Raw genomic sequence first — 25,465 nt, 5'->3', positions numbered from 1 at the left:
TGGCTGCTAAGATTAAATGCAAAAACAAAATGTAGGGTTATGCATTTGGGTGCAAACCCAAGGGAGCTGTACAGTATAAGGGGTGAAGTACTTCTGTGCACGAAAAAAAAGTACAGGTTTCAGGGTGATCACATCATATGTATTTATTTATTTATTTATTTGGATTTTGTAGTAGCTCAAGGTGAGTTACATTTAGGTATGATCTTAAGATGGTCAAAGCAAATGTTAGAAGGATACTTGGGTGCATAGGGAGAGGAGGAATGGTCAGCAGGATGAAGAAAGTGATAGTGCCCTTTTATATAAATCACTGGTGAAACCTCATTTATAGTATTGTACATAATTCTGAGGCCATACTTTGGAAGTGCACCTGAAGTTGGGTGCACAACTTTGAGCACCACATATAGATTCCAGGGTTTAGTATCTCTTATTTAGGAGGTGCTAAGTGCTCCTGCTTTAACTCTGCATTAGCCAGATAATGCACACTAATCATAACACACTAGTTTCAAGTTTATTCCACGTTTGCTATACCGCAATTGGGAAAGCATCTGTGTGGTGTACAATATTAAAAAGCAAATAGAATGTTAGGTATTATTAGGAAAGGAATGGAAAACAAAAATGAGGATGCCATAATGCCTTTGTATCGCTCCATGGTGCTACCACACCTTGAATATTGTTTGCAATTCTAGTCACCGCATCTCAAAAAAGATATAGTGGAATTAGAAAAGGTACAGAGAAGGGGATGGGTTGACTTCCCTATGAGGAAAGGCTAAAGTGGCTAGGGCTCTTCAGCTTGGAGAAGAGACGGCTGAGGGGAGATATGATAGAGGTCTATAAAATAAAGAGTGGAATGGAACAGTTGGACGTGAATCGCTTGTTTACTCTTTCCAAAATTACTAGGACTAGGGGGTACACAATGAAGCTTCAAAGTACTAAATTTAAAACGAATCAAAGAAAATATTTTTCACTCAAAGTAAAAGCTGTTACCTTAACGGAGTTTAAAAAAGGTTTGGATAGCTTCCGAAAAGAAAAGTCCATAAATCATTATTAAAATGACTCTGGGAAAATCCACTGCTTATTTCTAGGATTAGCAGCATAAAATGTATTATACTGTTTTGAGATCTTGCCAGGTACTTGTGACCTGAATTGGCCACTGTTGGAAACAGAATGCTGGTCTTCATGGTCCTTCGGTCTGTCCCAGTATGGCAATATTTATTTAATTATTTGTTGCATTTGTATCCCACATTTTCCCACCTATTTGCAGGCTCAGTGTGGCTTACAATGTTCCGTCATGGCATTCTCCATTCCAGATTAAAAGATACAATCGGTATTACATAAAGAACATGGATAACATAATAGAATTAAGTACAAAGAGATAGACTGAATGAAGGAAGGACAGTAAGTGCCAAATATAGGTGGGGGACATGATATAATGAACTACAATTTTATGATAGGAAAGAGGCAGAAAGCCAGCAAGTCAGAAAGGAGGAGCGAGCAATAGTTGTGTTCAGAGGTCTTCCCTAGGGAAGAGTCTTTACAGGTCTAGGCACAGGTATTAGCAATGTAAGAAGCCAGTTTTATTTTGACAAATGGAAAATTGAGTTCAATGATGGGGCACTGATAACAGAACCAAAGAAGAGGCACTGTGGAACTGCATTATTGAATGGTGGCATAGAAATGAACAAAGAAGTATGTTTTTGCTGGTAAAGGTCAAAGATAGGCTCCATGCACTGTAAATGCTGCCAAGCTTGCACTGTTATATAAAGCACTTCTACAAAATCTAGATTAATTAAAGGCAGTGGATCTCAAGGTGGTTTAAATACAAAGGGAGCGTGTTTCAGAGAGCCGGGCCAACAACTGAGAATATAGGGTTATGTATAGAGGCATGAATAATCTGCTTAAATTGAGGAACAACCAGAAGATTTTGCTGAGATGAGTGAAGGGCCTAGGAAGAAGAATAGGGCATTAGAAAGTGAGCTAATAAACTAGAAGGCCAGTAGATCTAATCTTAATGATAATAAGAAGAATTTTTGTAGGTGATCCGATAACTTATAGGGAGTCAGTGCACATCCCTAAGGAGAGAGGTAACAATCAAATTTCATTGAGCCCATAATCAACGTAATGGATGGGTTTTGAATCAGTTGTAGCCGATAAAAGTCTTTTTGCCTTAGACACAGTAGTCAACCTGGCTAAGAACCAGAGAGTGGACTAACGTGTGAAGGGCAGATTGCTGAAAAAGAGATCAATTAGAGCGGATCATGTGAAGTTTATAGAAACAGCGTCGTACCAGGAGAGGTATCTGAGTTTGACGTTAAGTGCAGAGTCTAGGTAATGACCTATACCCTTACAGGGGGAGCTATTGAGACCTGGGTACTATAGAGTAGAAGTGGGGTTGACATAGACAAACCAGCAGGGGAGAAGAATAGGAGAGCCTTTGACTTGTCCGGGTTAAGCTTTAGCCTATTAGCAAGTAAGCCAGGAAATAACCTGAGCCAGTTTAGAATCAAGGTTGAGAATGTCAAGTGCATCCCAGGGATCTAAGGGGGTGAGGATCTGTATGTCATCAGCATATTCATAAGCTGTAAAACCAAAAGAATGGATGAGGGTCAAGAGAGGCATCATAAAACTATTAAAGAGTGTTGGTGTCAGAATGGAACCCTGAGGCTCCCCACAATCAGTGGAGAATGGTGCAGATGTCTCATTACTAAAGTTCACAAGGTAGCTAGTTTAACGCTTCCACACCCACACTATGCCCATGCCAGGCCCCTCAGGAAAAAAATGCTCTTAAAAATTAATAATGCTTAGCTTACCATGCAGAAACAAGAACAATACCACAGAATGTTTTAACGCATTTGAGCAGAAGGCCTGTTTTTACATGCCAACTGCACATCAAGGGCTTAATGCCCTTTAGTGAAAGGGCCCCTAAGTACTTTTGAGTACGGAGGTACTAACATTTTAAAAAATACACACTGAAGCACACAAAACTGTGTGTTGATTTCAAGAAGTACAAATTCTCTCTTATAAAGAAAAGGACAAATAGAGGAATAGTTTAGTGGTTAGAGAGGCAGGTTGCTAATCAGGAAAGCTAGGGTTCTTTTTATGATTTTTGGCAACTCAATTCCCCTTCCATTCCCTCAGGTTCAGCTTAGACTGTGAGTCCATTTGGACTAGAAAATAACTCATGAACCTAAATGTACTTTCCTTGAGTTTAGATTTGAAAAAGATGAGTAATAAATCGAAAAGTCCACATTTAAGAAAGCAGCACTGCAATTCTTAAGTACCTTGCAGGCTTGTACAGTTACGGTATCTCAGTAGAATGCATAAGAATAGCCTAGCAAATACTGCATTTACAAAACCATACATAGACTCTACTAGAATAACATAAGATATGCCCTAAGCATCTGTGTTATCGCACAGACATTTTTTTAACAATATATGAATTTTCAAGTGTGCTGGTAATAGAATGTGTGAGAATGTAACTTAACCTGTGAATGAACACCACTCACATATGTTTAAACATATTTAATGTTGTGTCAGGAGCATGAGCTGCAGTTTTGTAATAAGAGGTCCTTGAAAGCAAAATAATGAATAACGTTTTGTTTCAGGCCAATCATTAGTGCTCATCTCACATCATTTAGTCCCCTTTGCCCTGTACACCACTTGTTAGTGAACATTAGTGAATAAATTGTGAAAATCAATAAAAAAAAATATGAAAAACACACAAATGTAATCTGTATAGTGGCAGTTTGTTTAATCCATATATTCAAGAACTCAAGAAGCACACTAAGTATGAAAATATCAGTCAGTGCCATTTATCAATATACTAGTAAAAGAGGCCCGTTTCAGAGCAAATGAAATGGGCGCTAGCAAGGTTTTCATCGCCAACACCCCCCCTCCCTCCCCGGCCAACCCCTTCGTTGTTTTGCCCTTGCTCCGCCCCTAACATCATGACGTTTGACGCGAGGGTGGGGCCCAGAGCGATTTCCCACCCCCCTGCCTCCCTCCCTGCCAACCCCTTCGTTGTTCTGCCATTGCTCCGCCCTCGAGGGCGGGGCCCGGAGCGATTTTGGTGGCTTCACCACCACGAACCTTCAAACCTTTTTGAAGGAAGTCAGGGCTTGGCTTCACTGACGTCAGTGTCCTCAGAACGTTGAGGGTGAGTTTTATTATAGTAGATTATCCAAAGCACTTCTGTGTATCCAATAATGTAGAAATCCAAAAGGTTCAACAGAGCTCCATTTTGTCAATCATTTTCAGAAACCCCAAACCGCTTGGTAATCCTACAAGCCATTAAGCTTGAGACTCTGATGATTACTAATATCAACGTGTGCCATTTTGGCTCAAGCACCTATGTGTTTTTTTCATACATATTTATTGTTTTTCCCAATTTATTCACTAAAGTTCACTAACAAGTGGTGAAAAACACAAGGGAACCCAATGATGTGAGATCAGTATTAAAGATTGGCATGAAACAAGATATTATTCATAATTTTTCTTTCAGAAAACACTTGTTACAAAACTGATGTTTCCCGACACACCATTAAGTGGCATTTGGAGATTTTGGGCCCTGTTTACTAAGGAGTGCTAGCGTTTTTAGCATGCACTAATTTAGTGCGTTAAAATGTAGTGCATGCTAATGCTTAAAACACCCATATATTCCTATAGGTGTCTCTAGCATTAGCGTGTGCTAAAAACGATAGTGCACTTACAGCATAGCTTAGTAAACGGGGCCCTTTATTTGCCAAAACATTCAAATTGCTATTTTCAAAACCCCTTTTTAACACGTTTTTCTATGCAGTCCATCGGCAGTATGTCTAAATCACAAGGGGCATTGCCAGGGATGGGATTTGGGCATTCCTAACATTCGGACTTTTTTTGCCATAATGGAACAAAACAAAAACATCCCATCTAGGGCTACAATTTAGACATTTTGGTCTACACCTATTTTTATCATGACTAAGCCACAAAATGACCAGGTGACTACTAGAGGGAATAAGGCATGACCCCCTCCCCCCTTACTGCCCAAGATGTGAAAGAAACAGTACATACCAGCCTCTATGATAGCTTCAGAACAGTAAGCAGATCGCTGGAGTGGCCTAGTGGTTGGGGCAGTCCACTGTAGAGAAAGGTACCCAGGCCCATTTCCCACTCTAATACACTTGTGGTGGAATGTGTGAGCCTTCCAAAACTCACCAAAAACCTATTGCACCTACATATAGGTGACACTTGCAGGCATAAGGGCTATTGTAGTGGTGTACAGTAGGTTTTTGGAGGGCTTCCCATACAATATAAAGGGGCAACGGTGAGATGTGTACCTGGGACCTTTTATGTGAAGTCCACTGCAGTGCCCACAGCTCTACTGGGAAGTCTTTGTGGCCAGTCTACTAAGAATGCTGGCTGCTCCTACATCCCAACGGCTTGATTTGGTGTGTTTTTGACTTGGACAGGCCATTTTTCGAAAAAAAAAAAAAAAAGATGTTTTTCAGGTTCAAAAATGGCCATGCTCACTACTGAAGTTTTGGACGTTTTCCGCAAACCATCCAAAGTTTCCATATCGAAAATGCCCCTCTCAATATCTTTAAACATATGTGAGTGGTGTTCATTCACAAGCTAACTTCATTTCTCAATTATCATTTTGTTTTCCTGGATGGGCTTGCTTTTGTTGAGGTAATAGAATGTGACATACACAAAGCTGGGACTGCTCACAACAGATTAAAAAAAAGGATTTTGTTATGGAAGAAAATGCTATGCCCATGGATATTCTAAAGCCATGCAAATTGTGAAGAAGGTAGAATGGTGTACATACTTTATCTTAGGATGCGCTTCTGACTATGGGAGATTCTGCAGATGACTTACTATTGGTTTCAAGACTTTCACAGAGTTCTGTTTTGACCTCGCCATTTGGTCGGTCATTTCCTTTTTGGATCAACTTGCTTTGCATGGTGGCAGCTGTTACTACGGCCTTGAAACTTCTTTTTCGTTTTTGAACATTTTGTTCTGGATGAAAAATAATAATATAAACCTTGGGCATGTAGAGCATGCCTAGAGACACAGAAGCACTTAAACTCATCGACACTGTCAATGTCGTCGTCTGGATATACATCTAGGAAAGAAGAATAAGAAAGAAAATAGGCATTAACGTTCAACTTTTGAATGCAGTGATTTTTTGACCACTCATTAAAGACTGATGCAATGTAGAACTATAAAATAATACTATACATCATTTAGATAAATTAAATATATAAGGCTTCATCTAGTATCCCTCGACTTTCTTTCATTACTACTACTACTACTACTACTATTTAGCGTTTCTATAGCGCTACAAGGCATACGCAGCGCTGCACAAACATAGAAGAAAGACAGTCCCTGCTCAAAGAGCTTACAATCTAATAGACAAAAAATAAAGTAAGCAAATCAAATCAATTATTGTGTACAGGAAGGAGGAGGGTAGGTGGAGGCAGGTGGTTACAAGTGGTTACGAGTCAAAAGCAATGTTAAAGAGGTGGGCTTTCAGTCTAGATTTAAAGGTGGCCAAGGATGAGGCAAGATGTAGGGGCTCAGGAAGTTTATTCCAGGCGTAGGGTGCAGTGAGACAGAAGGTGCAAAGTCTGGAGTTGGCAGTAGTGGAGAAGGGAACAGATAAGAAGGATTTATCCATGGAGCGGAGTGCACGGGAAGGGGTGTAGGGAAGGACGAGTGTGGAGAGATACTGGGGAGCAGCAGAGTGAGTACATTTATAGGTTAGTAGAAGAAGTTTGAACAGGATGCGAAAACGGATAGGGAGCCAGTGAAGCGACTTGAGGAGAGGGGTAGTATGAGTAAAGCGACCCTGGCGGAAGACGAGACTGGCAGCAGAGTTTTGAACCGATTGGAGAGGGGAGAGGTGACTAAGTGGGAGGCCAGCAAGAAGCAGATTGCAGTAGTCTAAACGAGAGGTAACAAGGGTGTGGATGAGGGTTTTGGTAGAGTGCTCGGAAAGAATTGGGTGGGAGAAGTAGTGAATATTCATAAAAAAAAAATATATATATATATATATATATAAAACAAACATTGGCTCCTTTTACATAATTAAGCTACTTTAATTGCATTTTCTTTCTAAATGACAAGAAAACAAACATGCCTGCACAGAGCTTTGAAATAAATTTAACAAGGTTAGCAATGTATCATTTATTTTAATAAATAGAAGCTTATGGAAAATATGCCATTCAGTAGTTCATCAGAGCATACAATTTTGTTCATCTAACAACATGTTTAATATAAGATGTAATGAGGAAGCTTGATACAACATGATAGTCCTAAGGCCAGCTTTTAACATAAGCAACATATGTCAGCTTAGATGATGAAACTTTTACAGTTCGCATTACTGTTCAATGATAATCCTGATGCAGTATGGCAGATAAATATTTCCAGCTATTATAGACTTAAGGATTCCACTCCAAAATAGCTCCTCCGGGGATGCTGTAAGAATGAAATCTCGAACACCTTTTGACATACATGAAAACTTGATATTTCAAAGTGAAGGTTTTATCTACAAATTATTATCAGCTATGAAAAACCAAATCATACACTATTCCCTTAAGGAAAAAGAAAGCTGATAGAAATGATATGCTCCAATTAATTAAGATGGGAACTGTTCAAATAAAAACAATGCACTTGTTTTTCTTCTGTGTTTTCTTTTAATAAGCAGAATTAGTTGAAGGTATTTAACTTGATGCTTTCATTTAAAGCTGTTTTTTTCCATTTTAAATTTCTAAAATCTCATTTCATATCTCGGTAATGCAAGGTCCATTTCTGAGACTGAGGTCAAACCTCATCGTTCGAAGAGAAGAACTTGATCAGTATTGCAGGCAGTTTTCAAAGGGAAATGACTCCCATGTTTTCCTTTTGAAAACAGCAACTGCAAAATATGTGCAGAAATAGTTCCCAAGCAATTTACACCTGCTCTTTGTGTGGACAAAAATGGGAGGAAATGGTGGGCATACATTTGAAAATTTAAGACGCAGGTTTACTAGAGTGCGGTAAAATTTTGCATTTATTGTGCATTAGCTGCATAAATTAATGCATGGTAACTGCATTAAACGCCCCCTTTAACTTTGGCTGGACCTGCGATGGAAAGCAGTTGAAGCCGGCCAAAATCGGCTTTCGATTATACTGATTTGGCCGGGTTTAGGAGATGGCCGACCATCTCACGATTTGTATCAGAAGATGGCCGGCTTTCTCCTTCGAAAATAAGCAGGATTGTTATTCCCTCAGATTACCATTGTAGTTATTTCATGTAAGTGCCATCAAGCCAGCAATCAATATCATCATAACATAAACCCCTTAGAAGGTCATCCATATTTGCCCAATTGCGCATGCTAAATCCCTTAACATGTCTTAGAAATAGGACCCCTATGTTTTCAGGATAATACCGGTATGCAAGTTCCCATTGTATTAATGCTGTGTTTTTATTGGTGTTGACTTGCAAAGAAAACATTCTGTATCATTGAAAACAATAGTGTGAGTTTTAGTGCATTGACCCCATAAAAGTCTATTTTCAAAGACATTTTACTAAGGTTAATAATAATTTACCTCAGCTAGGGGTCCTTTTACTAAAGTGAGCTGAAAAATGGCTTATGGTAGTGTAGGCATGGGTTTTGGGTGAGTGCAGAATCATTTTTCAGTGAACCTGTAAAAAATGCCTTTTTAAAATTTTGGCCGAAAATGGATGTGCGGCAAAATCAAAATTGCCACGCTTCCATTTTGGGTCTGCGACCTTACCACCAGTCATTGACCTAGTGGTAAAGTCTCACGCGATAACCAGGTGGTAATGACCTACGTGCAACAAATGCCACTTGGCGCGCGTCCATTACACATGTCCGAAAAGAAAAATTAGTTTTTAGCTATGCGTATCGAAAACAAGCCAAAAATGAAATTACTGCAACAGCCACATGGTAGCCATGCAGTAACTCCATTTTGGTGCGCTTTGGGCATGTGAAAAGCCTTACGCAGCTTAGTAAAAGAGCCCCCTAATTTGCCTGGCTGAAAACTACCCTCCTCAATCCAGCTAAAAGTTCATATAACATCTGCTTTTAATTATTTTCTGAGGAGCCAATCCCAGTGATAAGAACATAACAACATAAAAATAGCCATACTAAGTCAGACCAATGGTCCATCTAGCCCAGTATCCTGCTTCCAACAGTGGCCAATCCAAGTCACAAGCACAAACACAAATTAGTAGCAATATTCCATGCTACCAATCCCAGGGCAAACAGTGGTTTCCTCCATGTCCATCTCAATAACAGATTATGGACTTTTCCTTCAGGGATTTGTCCAAACCTTTTTAAAACCTAGATACACTAACCCACTGCTACCACATCCTCCGGAAATAAGTTCCAGAGCTTAATTATTCTTTGAGTGAAGAAATATTTCCTCATATTACCATTATCAATAGAAATCAAACAAAATAAAACATGGAAAAGAAAATAAGATGATACCTTTTTTATTGGACATAAATTAATACATTTCTTTATTAGCTTTCGAAGGTTGCCCTTCTTCGTCAGATCGGAAATAAGCAAATGTGCTTTCCGATCTGACGAAGAAGGGCAACCTTCGAAAGCTAATCAAGAAATGTATTAAGTTATGTTCAATCAAAAAGGTATCATCTTATTTTCTTTTCCATGTTTTATTTTGTTTGATTTCTTTTGATAACCTTAAGAGTGGACTAACACGGCTACCACTCTCCTCATATTACCATGCAATTCCATTGAGTGTTCCCTGGTCTTTGTGCTTTTTGAAAGAGTGAAAAATTGATTCACTTTTACCTGTTTATTACCACTCAGGATTTTACAGACCTCTATAATATCTCCCCTCAGCCATTACTTTTCCAAGCTGAAGAGCAATAATCTCTTTAGCGTTTCCTCATATGTATTTAGGTTAGGGAAATAAAACCATGTGAATTCTTTTTACTCTCTTCCAGTTTCCCTTTGCAAATTTGCTATGAAGTGAATGTAGTAAAAGCGAATTGCTTACTTACCAACTATGTGGGCTGCTAAATAATGTTTGGTAGAGATTTATTTTTAAAAGAGCAAACCATGTAATTTTGAAATATACGTATCATGCCTTCTGAACATTGTTAGGAGCTGAGCAGCTAAATTTAATTACCCTAAATATGGGTGGCCCCAGTTAATTGAGGGAAAAAATTGGATGCCTAATCTTAGGTGAAGGGTTAGCAGTCCTAAATCTAACCAACTATGCTGTTACCTAGAGTCAGTGATTTCTATCACCACCTCCTTTCACCACTGATATCAAAATAAAGATGACACCTGATAGCCCCTTGATCCATTCTCTCATGGCAGCTGATTACTGAGTAGCCCTCCCAAATTCCAGTTCCTTGTTTCTGTATCATTCCATGATCCAAAGTAACTCCTTCTCTCCAAACGTCCAGTCGTCCCTCCTGAATCCCAGACCCAACCGCAATGGCCTCTAGAGTTCTCTCATATCTATGATAACTGTAGAACGTGCATTTACAATTTCAGATGATCTCTGTCCTAACTGGAAGGAGGAAAAAAAAAGTACCAGAGCCTTCAAAATTGGGACACAATTCCTTTAATTCTATAGCTTAAACATTAATTTTCCATAGATGACCCGACACGGGCTGTTTTTCGTCATGGGGTCAGATGTGTTGTGACGTCTGATAAATGCAATGTGCAGTGACGGGACTTTCTCCCTTGCACATATATTCAAAGCAAAGATGTTCCCTTTGTAATGAAATCAATGCAACAAACAATTTGATTTCATTACAAAGGGACCGTCTATACGATTAAAGGAATTATGTCCTGATTTTGAAGGCTTTTGGTGCTTTTTTTTTGCTATTTGGACATTGTTTTGTACTTTGGACCCTCTCTGTGCTGCTTTCTGGATGGAGGGAAATGAGAGGCTTCCAGGAGGTATCTCTGCTCACTGGTGATTTATGTCTCATACTGGCACTTTAACACAAGTGCTGATGGGTTTTCGTTCAGTACCGAGTACTGGTTCCATCAGGAAGTGTCTCATTTGGAATCAGATCTGAATGCTTGGGGATAGGATCAGAGGCTCCAGGAAAGATAGTTACCCTGGGTTATGGGATGCTGGCAGGGTGAAGGAAGGAGAGAGGATTGAAGATCTGAGAATGGGAAGTTAATCTATTTTGGCTCATGGTACTACAAGAGGAACAGAGGTAGAGGAGGAGCTGTTTTGGGTCAAGAAGAATATACCATTTTAAGGAGGGAGTGCTAGATAAAGCTGGTGTCTTAGTACACTGTGATTCCTCATAAAGGATATAGTAGTGCATACTACTTCAGGAAGCAGGTGAAAGCTTGGTTCTTCAACCAGGCCTTTAATGGAAGAAGTAACTAACTTGTTAGTCTCACTCACAAACACACAAGGAGTGACTCAGGCTGCACATACTGCAGCAGGACATGTTTATCCACTTCTACCCTAGCTGAGATAATATTTAACCATTTCTCTGACCTCATGTGCAACTTTCTTTAAATCAATCACCTTACTTTCTAACTCTTCCTACTTTCTTACCTATTTGTTGCATCTTTGCTTTACCCTTCACTATCAATTATAATGTTCTTTGTATTGTTTTTGAATATTTTTACTGCTGTTATTGTCTATTGCTCATGTTTGATCTATTCTTACTGTAAACCACCTTGAGTGAATTCCTTCAAAAAGGCGGTAAATACATCCTAATAAATAAATAGGCTCTTCAGTCCATACTAGTCACCAGACAATAGTTTCACATAATAGGATTTTGAAGAAAACTAGTGCCTAACCAATTAAAAATCTGAATTCTCCTTACTATGTTATAGTAAGTATGAATAGTGATTCTTACTAAAAATAATCATAAGTGTAGGGGTGATCTTCTTGTCTGTAATTGCCTTTCTAAGATCACAAAAATCCAAATATGGTACTGTGACACTACTGCTTAAATCCTCCAAAGCACGATGGTACCTTGCACAATTTCAGCTGTGAATGTAAGTTACAAACAGATGAGATGGATTGTCTATTTTTTCAATGCTATTATTATAAACCACAATGTCTATCAAATAAACTAATATATAAAATAGGTAAATAAGTCATTCTTTCAATACTTCATGCAAGAATGTCCAATAACCAATGATATTCAATCACTAATCAAAAAGTGAAGAAGAAAACTTTACGTAACTGGTGTACAGTACTATGTAATTTTGATCTTCAGCAAAATGTATCGATTTTCATCTGAACAACAAATGACTTTAGAAATAAGATTATCTATTTGTGCATTTCATGTTCAGCAGGAAGTATAAGACTTCAGGGGTACAACTACCCTTTATAATGACATTGCAGCAAATACACAATTCCTTTCCTCCTGGAAATATACCTGTCGAGGATGATATAACAGACGCCTATATGCCTTGCTGAAATACCAGGGATATACCAGAAATCATCATGCTTAGATAGAAGCTATGAGTTTTGTGACCATTTTCAAAGGGAAACATTGCAGTTAGTCCCTTAATGCAGCTTTAAGGGCTCTAACACAGGTTGTCTTGCCCTAATGTAGCGATATCTAGGTCACAGTGAGTTACAAAGTAATAAGGAACAAAACATGCATATCGTGACTTGCAGTGAATACCAGGTGCACACCACAGATCACATTCTGGCCATAAATTGATTGTAAAACATCCTCAGCCAAAAGCTAGGGGTTATATTACCATTCAAGGACCATCGAGCTCAAAGCTGCAATCCAATGCTCCTGGTCTGGAGCTTAAAGAGGTTGTGTTGCTGTCCACCTCTGCCCCAATCACACTCCTACCCCAGATCAGAACTGAGCACACTCCCAGGCCCCAAATCAGAACCCCTGACCCCCTGATTACACTGCCACCCCTCAATCAGAACTCTTCTCCTTCCAATCACACTACCACCTATCCCAAGCAGAACCCTCCCCCCCTCCACTCCACAAAAGACTTACTTCCTACATCAGCTGGTCCAGTGGTCATAGGGCAGGAGTGATCCCTAGTCATTCCTGCTCTACCAACATCCTTGCCACAATGGCACCCTTAGCAGTAGTCTCGCGCTACTACAACTAGGGGCAATGTTTCTGGAAGCCCGAAGCATGAAGACCAGTGATTCCATACTTCTGGAATAATGCTGCTTGCAAGATGGCTCCCATGCAGAGTTATTCATTTACCACAGGATGCTGACTCCCATGGTAAATCCAGGTGCAGTAAAAGCAGATCTTTTATCACACCTTGATACGTCTTTCTTCAATTCTCAGTGATAAAATGTGAAAGCCTAAATCATGCATATAATCCAAGGCTGTTTACACTTTGTCCAATAAATGATTTATTTCATCATAGACTTTTTCAGCAAATCTTTATTAGAATATAATCATAATTCAATTAAATTATCATAAAATGCACAGAATCACAGAAAAGTCATAAGCTCACAGATATGAAAAATTGATTCTATAATTCTTGATGTATTTTTTAAGTATGTCATTATATGTAATATAATATGCAATTACCAACTGAATTGAAGGCTACAGTTACTCCAAAAACATACCTAGAAGTATCTGACAGGATGATAATTATTGAACTGACAAAAATGAGAGATAAAGTGCAAAACACAAACCAAAACGTATGTGCTAAAAATGCCACAAAAGGAAAATGAATGGACAGCATTTTTATTACATGAAAATATATGAAAATAGATATAAATATGTGATCACATGAAACCCAAAAGGCCATGTTTCAGCTTTCATCTGAATCATGGGTATACAAATGAAAAGGAATAAAAAAAATTAAAACTTATAAATAACAAAAGCCACAGGGTAAGGTGTACAAATGCATGGATATTTCTTATCATGTAGTGGTTGCTCGAAGCATCCAACAGTTGCAGAAAGCCTTTTCACTATCCATGTAGCAACGTTAGTTGAGCTTGTATAAATTATTCCACTGATTATAATTATGTAGTAGCTGCTGTACTGAAACCAAGTTCAATAAAATGCTCACAGCTGCTGTAACACTACTGCTGTCTAAAATGACTTGGATACATTGCATTTTAATCTCTTAAGAGTTTATTTACCACCAGCAATTCTGGCCTTCAACAGATGAATGGTGACAAATATCTAGCATTTCCAGTGCTTTTTTTGTGCCGGTACAGCGTACAGGCACCTTTTTAAATCTCCCGTTTGTTGTCCACCTGTTTTTATCTCCTGTTTACTGTCCCTGTTGTCATTTCTCGCTGCCTGTTGGAGTCCGGGCCCGCCGCAATCTCTCAGGACATGCGGCCCGGCACTAGCACACTCAGCCTTTGTTCCAGTGTACATGTCAGAAAGGGCAGAACTAAGAAGGGCCTTCCCGCGAGGACGCCCTCATGACAACTCGGGCGTCCCATTTGATTATACCCCCTTTGCTTCCCAATATATGGGGGCTAAACACATTGGGGTCCTTTTATTAAGGTGCGCTACTGGATTTAGTGAGAGCTAATGATTAGCGTGTTCTAACTGATAAGATACTCATTAAATTCCTATGGGCGTCTTATCATTTAGTGGGTGCAAATCATTAATGCGCGCTAAATCTGTTAGCGCACTTTAGCAAAAGGACTCCTTTGTAAGTTTCTTTTTTGATTTGGACATTTAACTTTTTCCTATGTGTATTTCTTGCATATCTATTCAAGCTGTATATTCTGAAATACTTAACAAAAAGAACAAAAAATACTTCCATTGAATCCTTATGTATAACCATCATTCCTCCCCCTTCTTTCCAGTTCAGGAGCAATAATTCAATTGAGAACCCTCTAGGCATAGTGAACAAAGGTTTGGCTCCTCCTGATTGAGAGCCATGTTTTGATAATGAATCTTCCATCCTATCTCTTCTTCATGATCAGTTCTGAGACAAAACAGGGATTTTATAAAATTGCTTTTAAAAGTACTGTATGTGACCACATTCCTGCAGAACAGTCTTTTACAAAATACTGATTGGCATAAATATAAGCACCTTGTCGGGAAGATGTGTACTTTGCTGGTAGGGGTAGTCAGAGGTGCAGTCTATACAAAGCACGGATGGAGTACTTTAAAATATAAAATACGTTCATCACAAACATTTACACTCACTATGGGGCCCTTTAACTAAGCCGCTGTAGGACTAACATGTGGGTAGCATGCGCCAAATTGACCCTAGCACCAGAGTAGCGCAGGGGCCCTGAGGTAGTTTCTAAGTTGGTGCATGCAGTTTCCTGCAGTAAAAAATACTTTTCTATTTTCTACTGTGGAAGCATTCCTGGCGGTAATCGGCAACGTGGCCACACTGCTGCATACTGCCTGATTACCGCAGGAGTAGCATGTGAGCCCTTACCGCCAAGTAATTAGGTGGTGTTAAGGGCTCAGGCAGTAAATAGCTGCACACTACTTTCCATATTAGTGCACAGCTATTTACTATCCCATTAAAAAGGCCTTTTTCCGAGCCTTGGCACAAAATGACCCCGTGCACGACAATTTCACAAGCCCACACTAGCACAGGCCACTTTTTACCACAACTTAGTAAATGGGCCCTGTCACAAAATGCCTAGCCACTCACCTGGGGTTACCCCATAGTCACTTATAGAGTTTAACCCCACCACAGCTCAAGTCTACTTGCACCTGCTGCTCATGCTCTACACTAGAACCCTTCTCCCACCGACTGGGTCACAACCACCTCTTGGCAAACCTCCTGCTCTCAAATTATCCCCAGTGATTTCTAGGTTATTGGATGTCACACTCCCAGTGGTCCCACAGTTCCCAGAAAAAAACTCACGGACCCAACATAAACCACCAGGAATCTTTATCAGTCCAGACAAAAAGGAAATAAACTAAATTGTTTATTGTCTTGAAAAATTGAACAGTATACAAAAAAATGTGCAATCAGCAAACAATAACAGGTAACTGAAATATAGATCAACTATAACATTAACTAAATATTTGTTTACTTTCTAAAAAGTACCTGGGAAGATCAGGACATATAGCTGCTCAGAAGGTATCAATGTAACTGTTTTCAGGCCTTAGAAAAGAGATCTGTCTCTCTCTTCTTCCTGGCTAGGACTGGAGCAAAAGCCAATACTCTCCAAATGAAAATGAGCTCCTGGGCCAATCAGAGCCCAGAACAAGAAAATTTCAAACATATACTGCTTCTTGCTTCCTGTTTGTGTGCTAAAACTAAAGAAAAGAACATTTGTTTCTCTGTAACAGCTTTACAGCAAAGAAGCACCATCTGCTGGTTGAACAGGAGAAATACACTTCAAGACAAAATTAATGCAGGAAAATATCCAATACAGTTTACAGGCCCCAAGTATGCTAGTATTTTATAGAAGTACATCAAGGGCAAAGGTGTCAATTGGTTATGCTGGTATTCTATAATGGAATCTGGGTGACCAGAAAAAGCTTTCACTAAGCATCCTCAGGATGATACCCAAATGGTTGTGCCCACTTATAGATTTGCCCTCATAGGAACATGTGTGTCTTTATAAAATAGTGCCATCTATAGTGTCTCAAACGGGTGCTTAATGGTCTTGGGAGGGGACCCAGGAGGAACATTTTTCTTAACAAAATGAGATGATATTTTGCTGTGTGTTTTATTTTGTTAAAACATAAATGCACATCCACAGTAATTAGTTTACCTTGACATATAAGTTAATGACTCAATCACACTAATCTTCAAATACCAGCAAGTTGAATACTATATACACTTCAAAGAGAATTGCCTTTTTTTCCATTTTATACCAAATATATTGAAATTCATTTATAAGTACATAAGTAATGCCACACTGGGAAAAGACCAAGGGTCCATCGAACCCAGCATCCTGTCCACGAAAGCTGCCAATCCAGGCCAAGGGCACCTGGCAAGCTTCCCAAATGTACAAACATTCTATACATGTTATTCCTGCAATTGTGGATTTACCCAAGTCCATTTAGTAGTGGTTTATAGACTTATCCTTTAGGAAACCGTCTAACCCCTTTTTAAACCTGCTAAGATAACCACCTTCACCACGTTCTCTGGCAACGAATTCCAGAGTTTAATTATGCATTGGGTGAAGAAACATTTTCTCCGATTTGTTTTAAATTTACTACACTGTAGTTTCATCGCATGCCCCCTAGTCCTAGTATTTTTGGAAAGCGTGAACAGACGCTTCACATCCACCTGTTCCATGCCACTCATTATTTTATACACCTCTATCATGTCTCCCCTCAGCCGTCTCTTCTCCAAGCTGAAAAGCCCTAGCCTCCTTAATCTTTCTTTCACGGAATTAACTTTTAGACTTCCAGTAAAGAAAATATTTCAAATTCACTTTCTATTGCCATGGAAATCCCACTCATTCTATAACAGACTGCTTAAATGTAGATACAAATTGTGCATGCAAGTTATAGAATACTAGCAATGATGTGTGTGACTGTTACAGTTTCGTCTGTACTAGCTGCAAACTCAGCAGTATTTATCACTTACATATAAATGCAAGGGGATGTTCACAGGGGGAGGAGCATGAACAGGTCCAAAATGTACCTGCTTAATTTTCAGAATACTTTTACAGGCTAGAGTTCCACATTTAGGTGCACGCATTTGCGTCTGCTATTGACATGGTGTAAGTGGGCACCCCTAAACGTAGGCATGTGTAAGTAATAGGCTTACATCCTACTTAATCTGGGCACCCAAATTGTAGCACCCAGTTCTAGAATAGACCCCCGTCCCTTGGATTCTATAAATGGTGACAAAAGTTCTGTGCACAAATTCTGGAGTGGAGGAGTGGCCTAGTGGTTAGAGCACTGGTCTTGCAATCCAGAGGTGGCCAGTTCAAATCCCACTGCTGCTCCTTGTGATCTTGGGCAAGTCACTTAACTCTCCATTACCTCAGGTACAAACTTAGATTGTGAGCCCTCCTGGGACAGAGAAATATCCTGCTTACCTTGAGCTACTACTGAAAAAGGTGTGAGCAAAACCTAAATAAATCAGCACACATAGCCAATTTTTGTGCGCATCCTAGTTGCTTTTAACAAGTTAATCAGCATCAATAATTGGCCACTAACAAGCAATTATCAGCACTAATTGGCATTAATTAGAATTTATGCATGCACCTCTTTTCTAAAGTGGTGCATGTAAATTTTAATGCTTGGATCACAAACGGGGGCATGGCCATGAGAAGGGTGTGGGCGGGTCTTGGGTGTTCCTGAAAATTACATGCACTGTTATTGAATACGCCCGATCTGTGCCGAAATTAGGTGCAGGCATTTACACCAGGTTTTAGTTACTGTAAATGGTCATGCTTACATTTTTGGCATAGGGACAGGCACTACATGTATTCAATAAACTGCGCCTAACTTTAGGCAAGGTTTATAGAATAGCATTAAGCATGTTTTTTTTCAGTGCCAATTTTTTAGGCATCATTTATAGAATTTAGTCCCATATGCATACTTAAGGTATCATTTGTTTTACTTTCAGTTTTCAGTTCTTCAAAGAATAAACATTCTTTTTTTTATGGAGACAAAAAATGAAATGGGATAACAGAGTAGTAAACCTTTTTCCTTTTTTATGCCTGGTTTAAGGACTTCACGTTTGGAAATAGCTTTAGGCATTTGCTACTTCCTCTGAAGGAGATCATGATATTACAAACATCACGCTGTAATGAGAATGGATTAAGCTTTCAGTGTTTGCCATTCCTATTACAATCATTGTTATAAGCTTGAATTCATACTGTGCTATTTTCTGCACATTTTTCAATTCTTGGCACAGAAAGATGGAAATGGAATTTTGATATTGTATTTATTCATTTTATGTATACTGGCTTTTTCAAAAAATGATGGTTTTATTGGCTATGATTGTTTGATTGTTCCTGTTCTGTATTGCATATGGTCTTAGTGTGAAGAGTTGGGACACAGAAATAAAGCAAAGAGAGTAATGAAAAGGTATCAGTAGCATTTTTATTATAATCTTTCACTAAATATGTTACTTGTTGAAGTTCTATTATGCTATTTAAGGCATAGATTGTAACAATTATGGAAAATAGATCCAATGTAATTTATATTACTATGGAGCTCATTTTCAAAAGAGAAAAAAAATCCAAAAAGTGGCATAAATCTGTATTTAGATGTTTTTCTCACAAAAAGTCCAAATTGGTATTTTCAAAACCAATTTTTAGATGTTTTTCTATGAAGTTCATCAGAAGTGTGTTTAAATCACAAGGGGGCATACCAGGGACATGTTAAGGGCAGGATCTGGGTATGTCTAACTTTGATGTTTTTCTGCTATAATGGAAAAAAAAAAAAAACATCCAGGGCTATAAAGTTGGACGTTTTGGTCTAGACCTATTTTATTAATGAATAAGCCACAAAAGTGCTCTAAATTACCAGATGACCACTGCAGGAATAAAGGAATGACACACCTTTACTCTTTCAGTAGTCACTGACCCCCCCTCCCGTCCCACAAAGGTGTAAATAAAACAGTACATACCAGCTTTAAATGTTATGGCCAATCCTATTAGAGCAGGAAGCAGGACCCTAGGGTAGCCTAGTGGTTTGTGTAGTGCACTGTAGAGGTGACCCATAATCCAATGTAGAGGTGACCCATAATCCACTCTAACTATTACACTTGTGGTGGAAAGTGTCAGCCCCTCAAAACCTACTGTACCCACCTATAAGTCACACCCGCAGCCATAAGGGCTACTGTAGTGGTATATAGTTGGGTACAGTAGATCTTTCATGGGTTTTGAAAGGCTCACCATACAATATAAGGGGATAAAGGTGAGATGTGTACCTAGGACCTCTTCTGTGCCCCCTAGGATGCCCCATTGCTCTGCTGGGATGACTGTGTTGTCAGTCTACTAGGAAATCTGGCTCCTTCTTCGTCCCAATGGCTTGACTTTGTGCATTTTTCACTTGGATGGTTTTTTTTTAATGGTCCAAAAGATAGAAATACGTTAATTAATGGTGTCAGAAATAGTATTCAATGCTGATGAGTCAGAAAAACTGAAACAAATCTCTTTTTTAAGTAATATTTTTTTTTAATAATTTTATTTATTGGTGTAAATCATTATTTCACTACAAATTATGAATATGCAATTGGCATTTACAACAGGAAAAACAATAAAAACAAGAAATAACATTTAAAGCCTGTTTGTCCACAAATAAAGAAACATTGGTTCCAAGAATCAAGAAATATAAATGTAAATAACTAAAGAATAATTAATCCCCACCAGTTGCTACCTCAGGGTACTGATCCCAGCCTGCATTTTATGGAGGGCACACCACATTCATATCTACTCTAGCATCAAGAAATTCTTTTAACTGTTTAGGGTCAACAAATTGAAATTGTTTACCCTCAAGCGTTAAATTACATATACAAGGAAATCGTAGTACAAAGTTTATTCCCAATGCCAACGCTCTAGGACGCTGTTCCAAAAAGGCCTTGCGCCTAGCTTGCGTGGGCCTTGAGAGGTCAGGAAAAACGCGAACCTTAGAACCCATAAACAGGTTTTCTAAGTGTCTTAAGGAAAGTCTTATATTGCATTGCGGTCAGGTTCCAAGACAAAAGTAACAAGCATAGTAGTCCTCTGGGTAATGATCTCCAGTGAGCTCTCAAGGAATGAAGTTAAATTCATTCCATCCCCCGCCCTTGGGAGGTTTCCATCACCCCCCTGTGGGTTCCAGATGTAATAGGCCCGTGTTATGGGGGGCAATGAATCTTTGTCCATTCCGAGAATGTCCACCATATATTTCTTAATCATTTCAACAGGTGAAATCAGAGGAGATTTAGGAAAATTTAGAAACCTAAGATTAAGTCTCCGAATCTGGTTCTCCAAATATTCTGTTCGTTTATGTAGAAAAAACATTGTCCTTAACCAAAACAGTCTCCAAAGTTCCCATTTCTTGTAATTTAGTATTCAAATTTTCCAGTTTCAAGGCCTGCTGCGCAGATACCTGTGCTTGGAATAACGCAGCTTCAGAAATAGTTTTTATATTGTCAGTATTTGCTTTCAATGTGGGTTGCATGGAGATTTGAATATTATGTACCATATCCCATAGTGACTCTAATGTCACAATTGCTGGTCTAGTCACGCCAGAAATTCCAGGAGGGGATTGAATTTGAGCACCAACTTCAGACAATTTAGAAACAATTTCCAAAGGAAGTACCTGTAAAGCTGATTGAAAAAGCATTTCTTTCGGTTGGGGACCATTTTCTATCGCCGCAGTCCTTCCCTCGAGCAGGTTAGGTTGAACGCCTTCATTCTCCCTCCCTGCCTGGGCTATCGGCAATTCCCTTCCGGGTTGAGGCGGAGCAATGCGCTCTACAGGGCTCAGGGAAGCCCCGTTAGCGCTCTCGATCGACGCCGATGCGTCGAGAGCAGCAGAGGGGGTCGAAGTTCCCCGAGGTCCCGGTTGCTGCGTTGGAAATTGCAGAGTCGTCTGCCGGAGCACCGAGGGTGTCCCAGGAGCCGAGGAATGCTCCCTAACTTTCCCCCTCCGTTTCCCCATCAAGGAGGGCACAGAAACAGCGAAAACAGCAGGAAGAACTACAAAAGACCTCAGCAGCAAACTCAGGTGCGTCCGGTCAGAGCGCCATCTTGGAACCCGAAATCTTTAAGTAATATTTGATTCTACTTTAACATTTACATTTTCTTTCTTTCATTCTTTATTATTTTTGGGAAAGAAAGGAGAATAAAGTCAAAATACAAAAATGGTCTTCAGGCATATTAACTAGATTGGGTCCTCAATTAGTTTCCACACATACTGTCCAAAAAGGTTAGACTCTATAGACCTACCAGACTGTTGGTAATGAAAGTTGAATCTAAGTTGTAAGTAGACCACCAGTTTATGAGGCGTAACAGTGTGAAATGTACATGAAAACGTTATCATTTTAATACCTCTATATTTATTATATATCTTCATTTTTTTTTACTTTACATCATTTTTACAAACTTTTAAATATAATTATTAAATAAAGATGTCTCAGGAATAATCATTAAGCTGTGGCACTTTGGACGTTTTCTGAAAACGTCCAAAAATCAAGTAGTGAAAATGACCATTTAAAAAAACCAGAAAAACGGTCTTTGAAAATGACCATTTCTTACATGTTGTTGTGCTTAGTACATCTATTTGGCCGGCGCCACAAACAGCGGTCCCGAACCGTATTATCGAAAAAGATGGCCGGCCATCTTTCGTTTCGATAATACGGTTGGGGCCGGCCAATTGTCAGAGATGGCCAGCCTAAGTTTTCGCCGATAATGGAAACCGAGGCCAGTGATCTCAAACCCAGCCAAATCCAAGGCATTTGGTCGTGGGAGGGGCCAGCATTTGTAATGCACAGGTCCCCCACACATGCCAGGACACCAACCGGGCACCCTAGGGGTCACTGTATTGGACTTCAAAAATTGCTCCCAGATGCATACCTCCCTTAGCTTGGGTGCTGAGCCCCCCAAAACCCACTTCCCACAATTGTACACCATTACCATAGCCCTTAGGGATGAAGGGGGGCACCTACATGTGGGTACAGTGGGTTTGGGGGGGGGGGTTGGAGGGCTTAACATTTACCACCACAAGTGTAACAGGTGGGGGGATGGGCCTGGCTCCACCTGCCTGAAGTGCACTGCACCCACTAAATACTGCTCCAGGGACCTGCATACTGCTGTCAGGGAGCTGGGTATGACATTTGAGACTGGCATAGAGGCTGGCAAAAAAATATTTTAAAAAAATTGGGGGGGGGGAGGGGGTTGGTGACCACTGGGGGAGTAAGGAGAGGTCATCTCCGATTCCCTCTGGTGGTCATTTGGTCAGTTGGGGCACCTTTTTGAAGCTTGGTCCTGAAAAAAAAGGGACCAAGTGAAGTCGGTGAAATGCTCGTCAAGGCCGGCTTTCTTTTTTCCATTATCGGGTGAAGCCGGCCATCTCAAAGCACGCCCCCATCCTGCCTTCGCTATTCTACCAAAATTCCCTCTTGAAATTTGGCCAGCTCCCCGATGAAAAGCAGTTGGCGCTGGCCAAAATCGCCTTTCGATTATACCGATTTGGCTGGTTTCAGGAGATCGCCGGCCATCTTACGATTTGTGTCAGAAGATGGCCGGCGATCTCCTTCGAAAATAAGCTTGATAGTGGAATTAGAAAAGGTGCAGAGAAGGGCGACGAAAATGATAAAAGGGATGGGATGACTTTCCTATTCAGAAAAGACGGCTGAGGGGAGATATGATACAGGTCTATAAAATGATGAGTGGAATGGAACTGGTAGATGTGAAGCATCTGTTTACTCTTACCAAAAATACTAGGACTAGGGGGCATGCAATGAAGCTACAATGTAGTAAATTTAAAATGAATCGGAGAAAATGTTTCTTCACTCAATGTGCAAATAAACTCTGGAATTCATTGCCAGAGAATGTGGTAAAGGTGTTTGTTTAACGGGGTTTTAAAAAGGTTTGGACGGCTTCCTAAAGGAAAAGTCCATAGACCAATATTAAAATGGACTTGGGGAAAATCCACTGCTTATTTCTGGGATAAGTAGCATAAAATGTTTTGTACTTTTTGGGGATCTTGCCAGGTATTTGTGACCTGGAATGGCCACTTTTGGAAACAGGATGCTGGGCTTGATGGACCTTTGGCCTGTGCCAGTATGGCAATATTATGTACTAATCCTATTATATAACATCTAATATTTATGTCCAGAAACAAGTGTCATAATATCAGATTAATCAGAAGTGAATTGGAATGTCTGGAATATGTTACAATTTTATTCAAATGCACCCTCATAATTTTAAAGTTCATTTGGCTTCTATATGTGAAATTTCTGTGATAACAATGATGCCTAAGATACACCAAAATACTACAAAAAAAGTTAACATAAGTGCTATTTTTCTGAATGGTTCAAGCCCCTATTTTTTCACAATAAGAGTGAATTTTGCAGGTCTTGAAATTGGTACAAACAGAAAATAGACAATGCAAAATGAACAGCTGGTTTTAATCTTTTTTCTTCTGGAAGGTTAGCACAATATAATTAGTGCAGCTGGAAACTCTTATAAATCTCACAGTGGTGTTTATCAAAAAATATTTTATTCATGTGCCATTGACATTTCTTTGTAGGAACTTCTCAGGGATTGTGATTAAAAACTGACATGTTCAGACATGGAAAGCAACAAGGCAGTGAGGTGGCTTACCTGTAACAGGTATTCTCCAAAGACAGCCTTTTACCAATCGATGGGGTTATATAATTGTATTCAGTGTCATAGATCCTTCCAGGGTTTTCACTGTCCATGGGTAGCTTCCATGTTGCAGCAAATGCTTGGTCTCCTTTTTTTTTTCCTTTCAATTGTTTTGGTCCCTCTGTTGAGTGGCTTTGGCATTAGCAGACTGGAATGTTCCTGGCTGCAGTACCCGTTATACTGATGAGCCATCGGAATCTTTGGGTGTCTGCCTCCGTCTGCTGGTTGGGGGACATGGCCCAATGATTTAGACTGGCTTAACAGGACTCAAGTAAAGGAAGCTAAGAATACATTTCACCTTTTCCCAGGTCCAGAATCCAGCATTACAGATGCAGACACTAGAACTGTAATCTGTAATGTGCAAATTGAGTAATCACCCCAGGTCTCTTGGAGTGGAGAAGTAGCCTAATGTGGTTTGAGAACCAGGAAAGATAGAGTTGAAATCCCATTGCTCTTCCTTGTGAACATGGGTAAGTCACTAAACTCTCAATTGCCACAGGTACAAACTTAGCCCCCCAATAGTCTGCTAGTAGCAATTGGCATTTTCAAAAGTGCTGACAATCGCCTGCTTAATTAGTCCTGGATATTCAATAGCAGGTCTAATCCGGGCACCAGAACTGAAAATCTGGATCTTAGATGGTCGGATTAACTTATCTGGGTACTAACAATATTTGGACTGGTACCAGGGTGGGTGCCTGGATTAAGTTTGAAAATCTATGTAGGGCATGCCAGTAGAGCAATTAGACAGCGTTTATGCGAACATCGTAGTAGACTTAAAAATCATGTTCTTACAGCCCCTATGGTTAACCATTATGTGGAATATGGACATACTTTTGAAGAGATGCAGTGGTTTTTAATGGAACAGATTTCTTCATATTTCCAGGGTGACCGCGAAACTTTCTCGTCCATGCATGAACAATATTGTATATTTGAATTAAATGCAGTCATTCCACATGGACTAAATGACAGCATCGAATGGAACAGGACGTTTTGACAGGCTATTGGTCACCGCTCAAATTTTGAAACACATAATGGACGTACTTCCACTTTCGTGGGATAAATTAGAGATGGAGGACAGTTTCACTTCACACACTGGTATCCCTGAGGAATATTTTTTGAAACAGAAATTTCTGTAGAATGTTTGAAACTCATGACCCAGGAGTGACAAAGTTTAGATAAGTTTGCTCTCATTTGTTTCTCCATTTCCAGTGTGACTTAGAGTTAATGAGGCGATTGATGTTAACCTCACTCTACAAAT

The 25,465-nt window shown here is 39.6% G+C and overlaps 1 protein-coding gene across 1 annotated transcript in view; it reads right to left on the bottom strand.

Moving 5' to 3' along the window:
• Positions 1-5,809: 5,809 nt before the first annotated feature.
• The window catches only part of GRM8 (glutamate metabotropic receptor 8), a 731,609-nt gene continuing 711,953 nt past the window's right edge, over positions 5,810-25,465 (bottom strand). The window contains exon 9 of the mRNA XM_030216821.1: positions 5,810-6,100. Coding sequence (XP_030072681.1) covers positions 5,810-6,100 — 291 coding nt within the window. The remainder of the gene's footprint in view (positions 6,101-25,465) is intronic.

This window comes from Microcaecilia unicolor, chromosome 10 (genome assembly GCF_901765095.1).
Source record: "Microcaecilia unicolor chromosome 10, aMicUni1.1, whole genome shotgun sequence".
Lineage (NCBI taxonomy): Eukaryota > Metazoa > Chordata > Amphibia > Gymnophiona > Siphonopidae > Microcaecilia > Microcaecilia unicolor.
The sequence above is the reverse complement of the archived record's forward strand: the minus strand, read 5'-3'. Positions and strand labels throughout refer to the sequence as shown.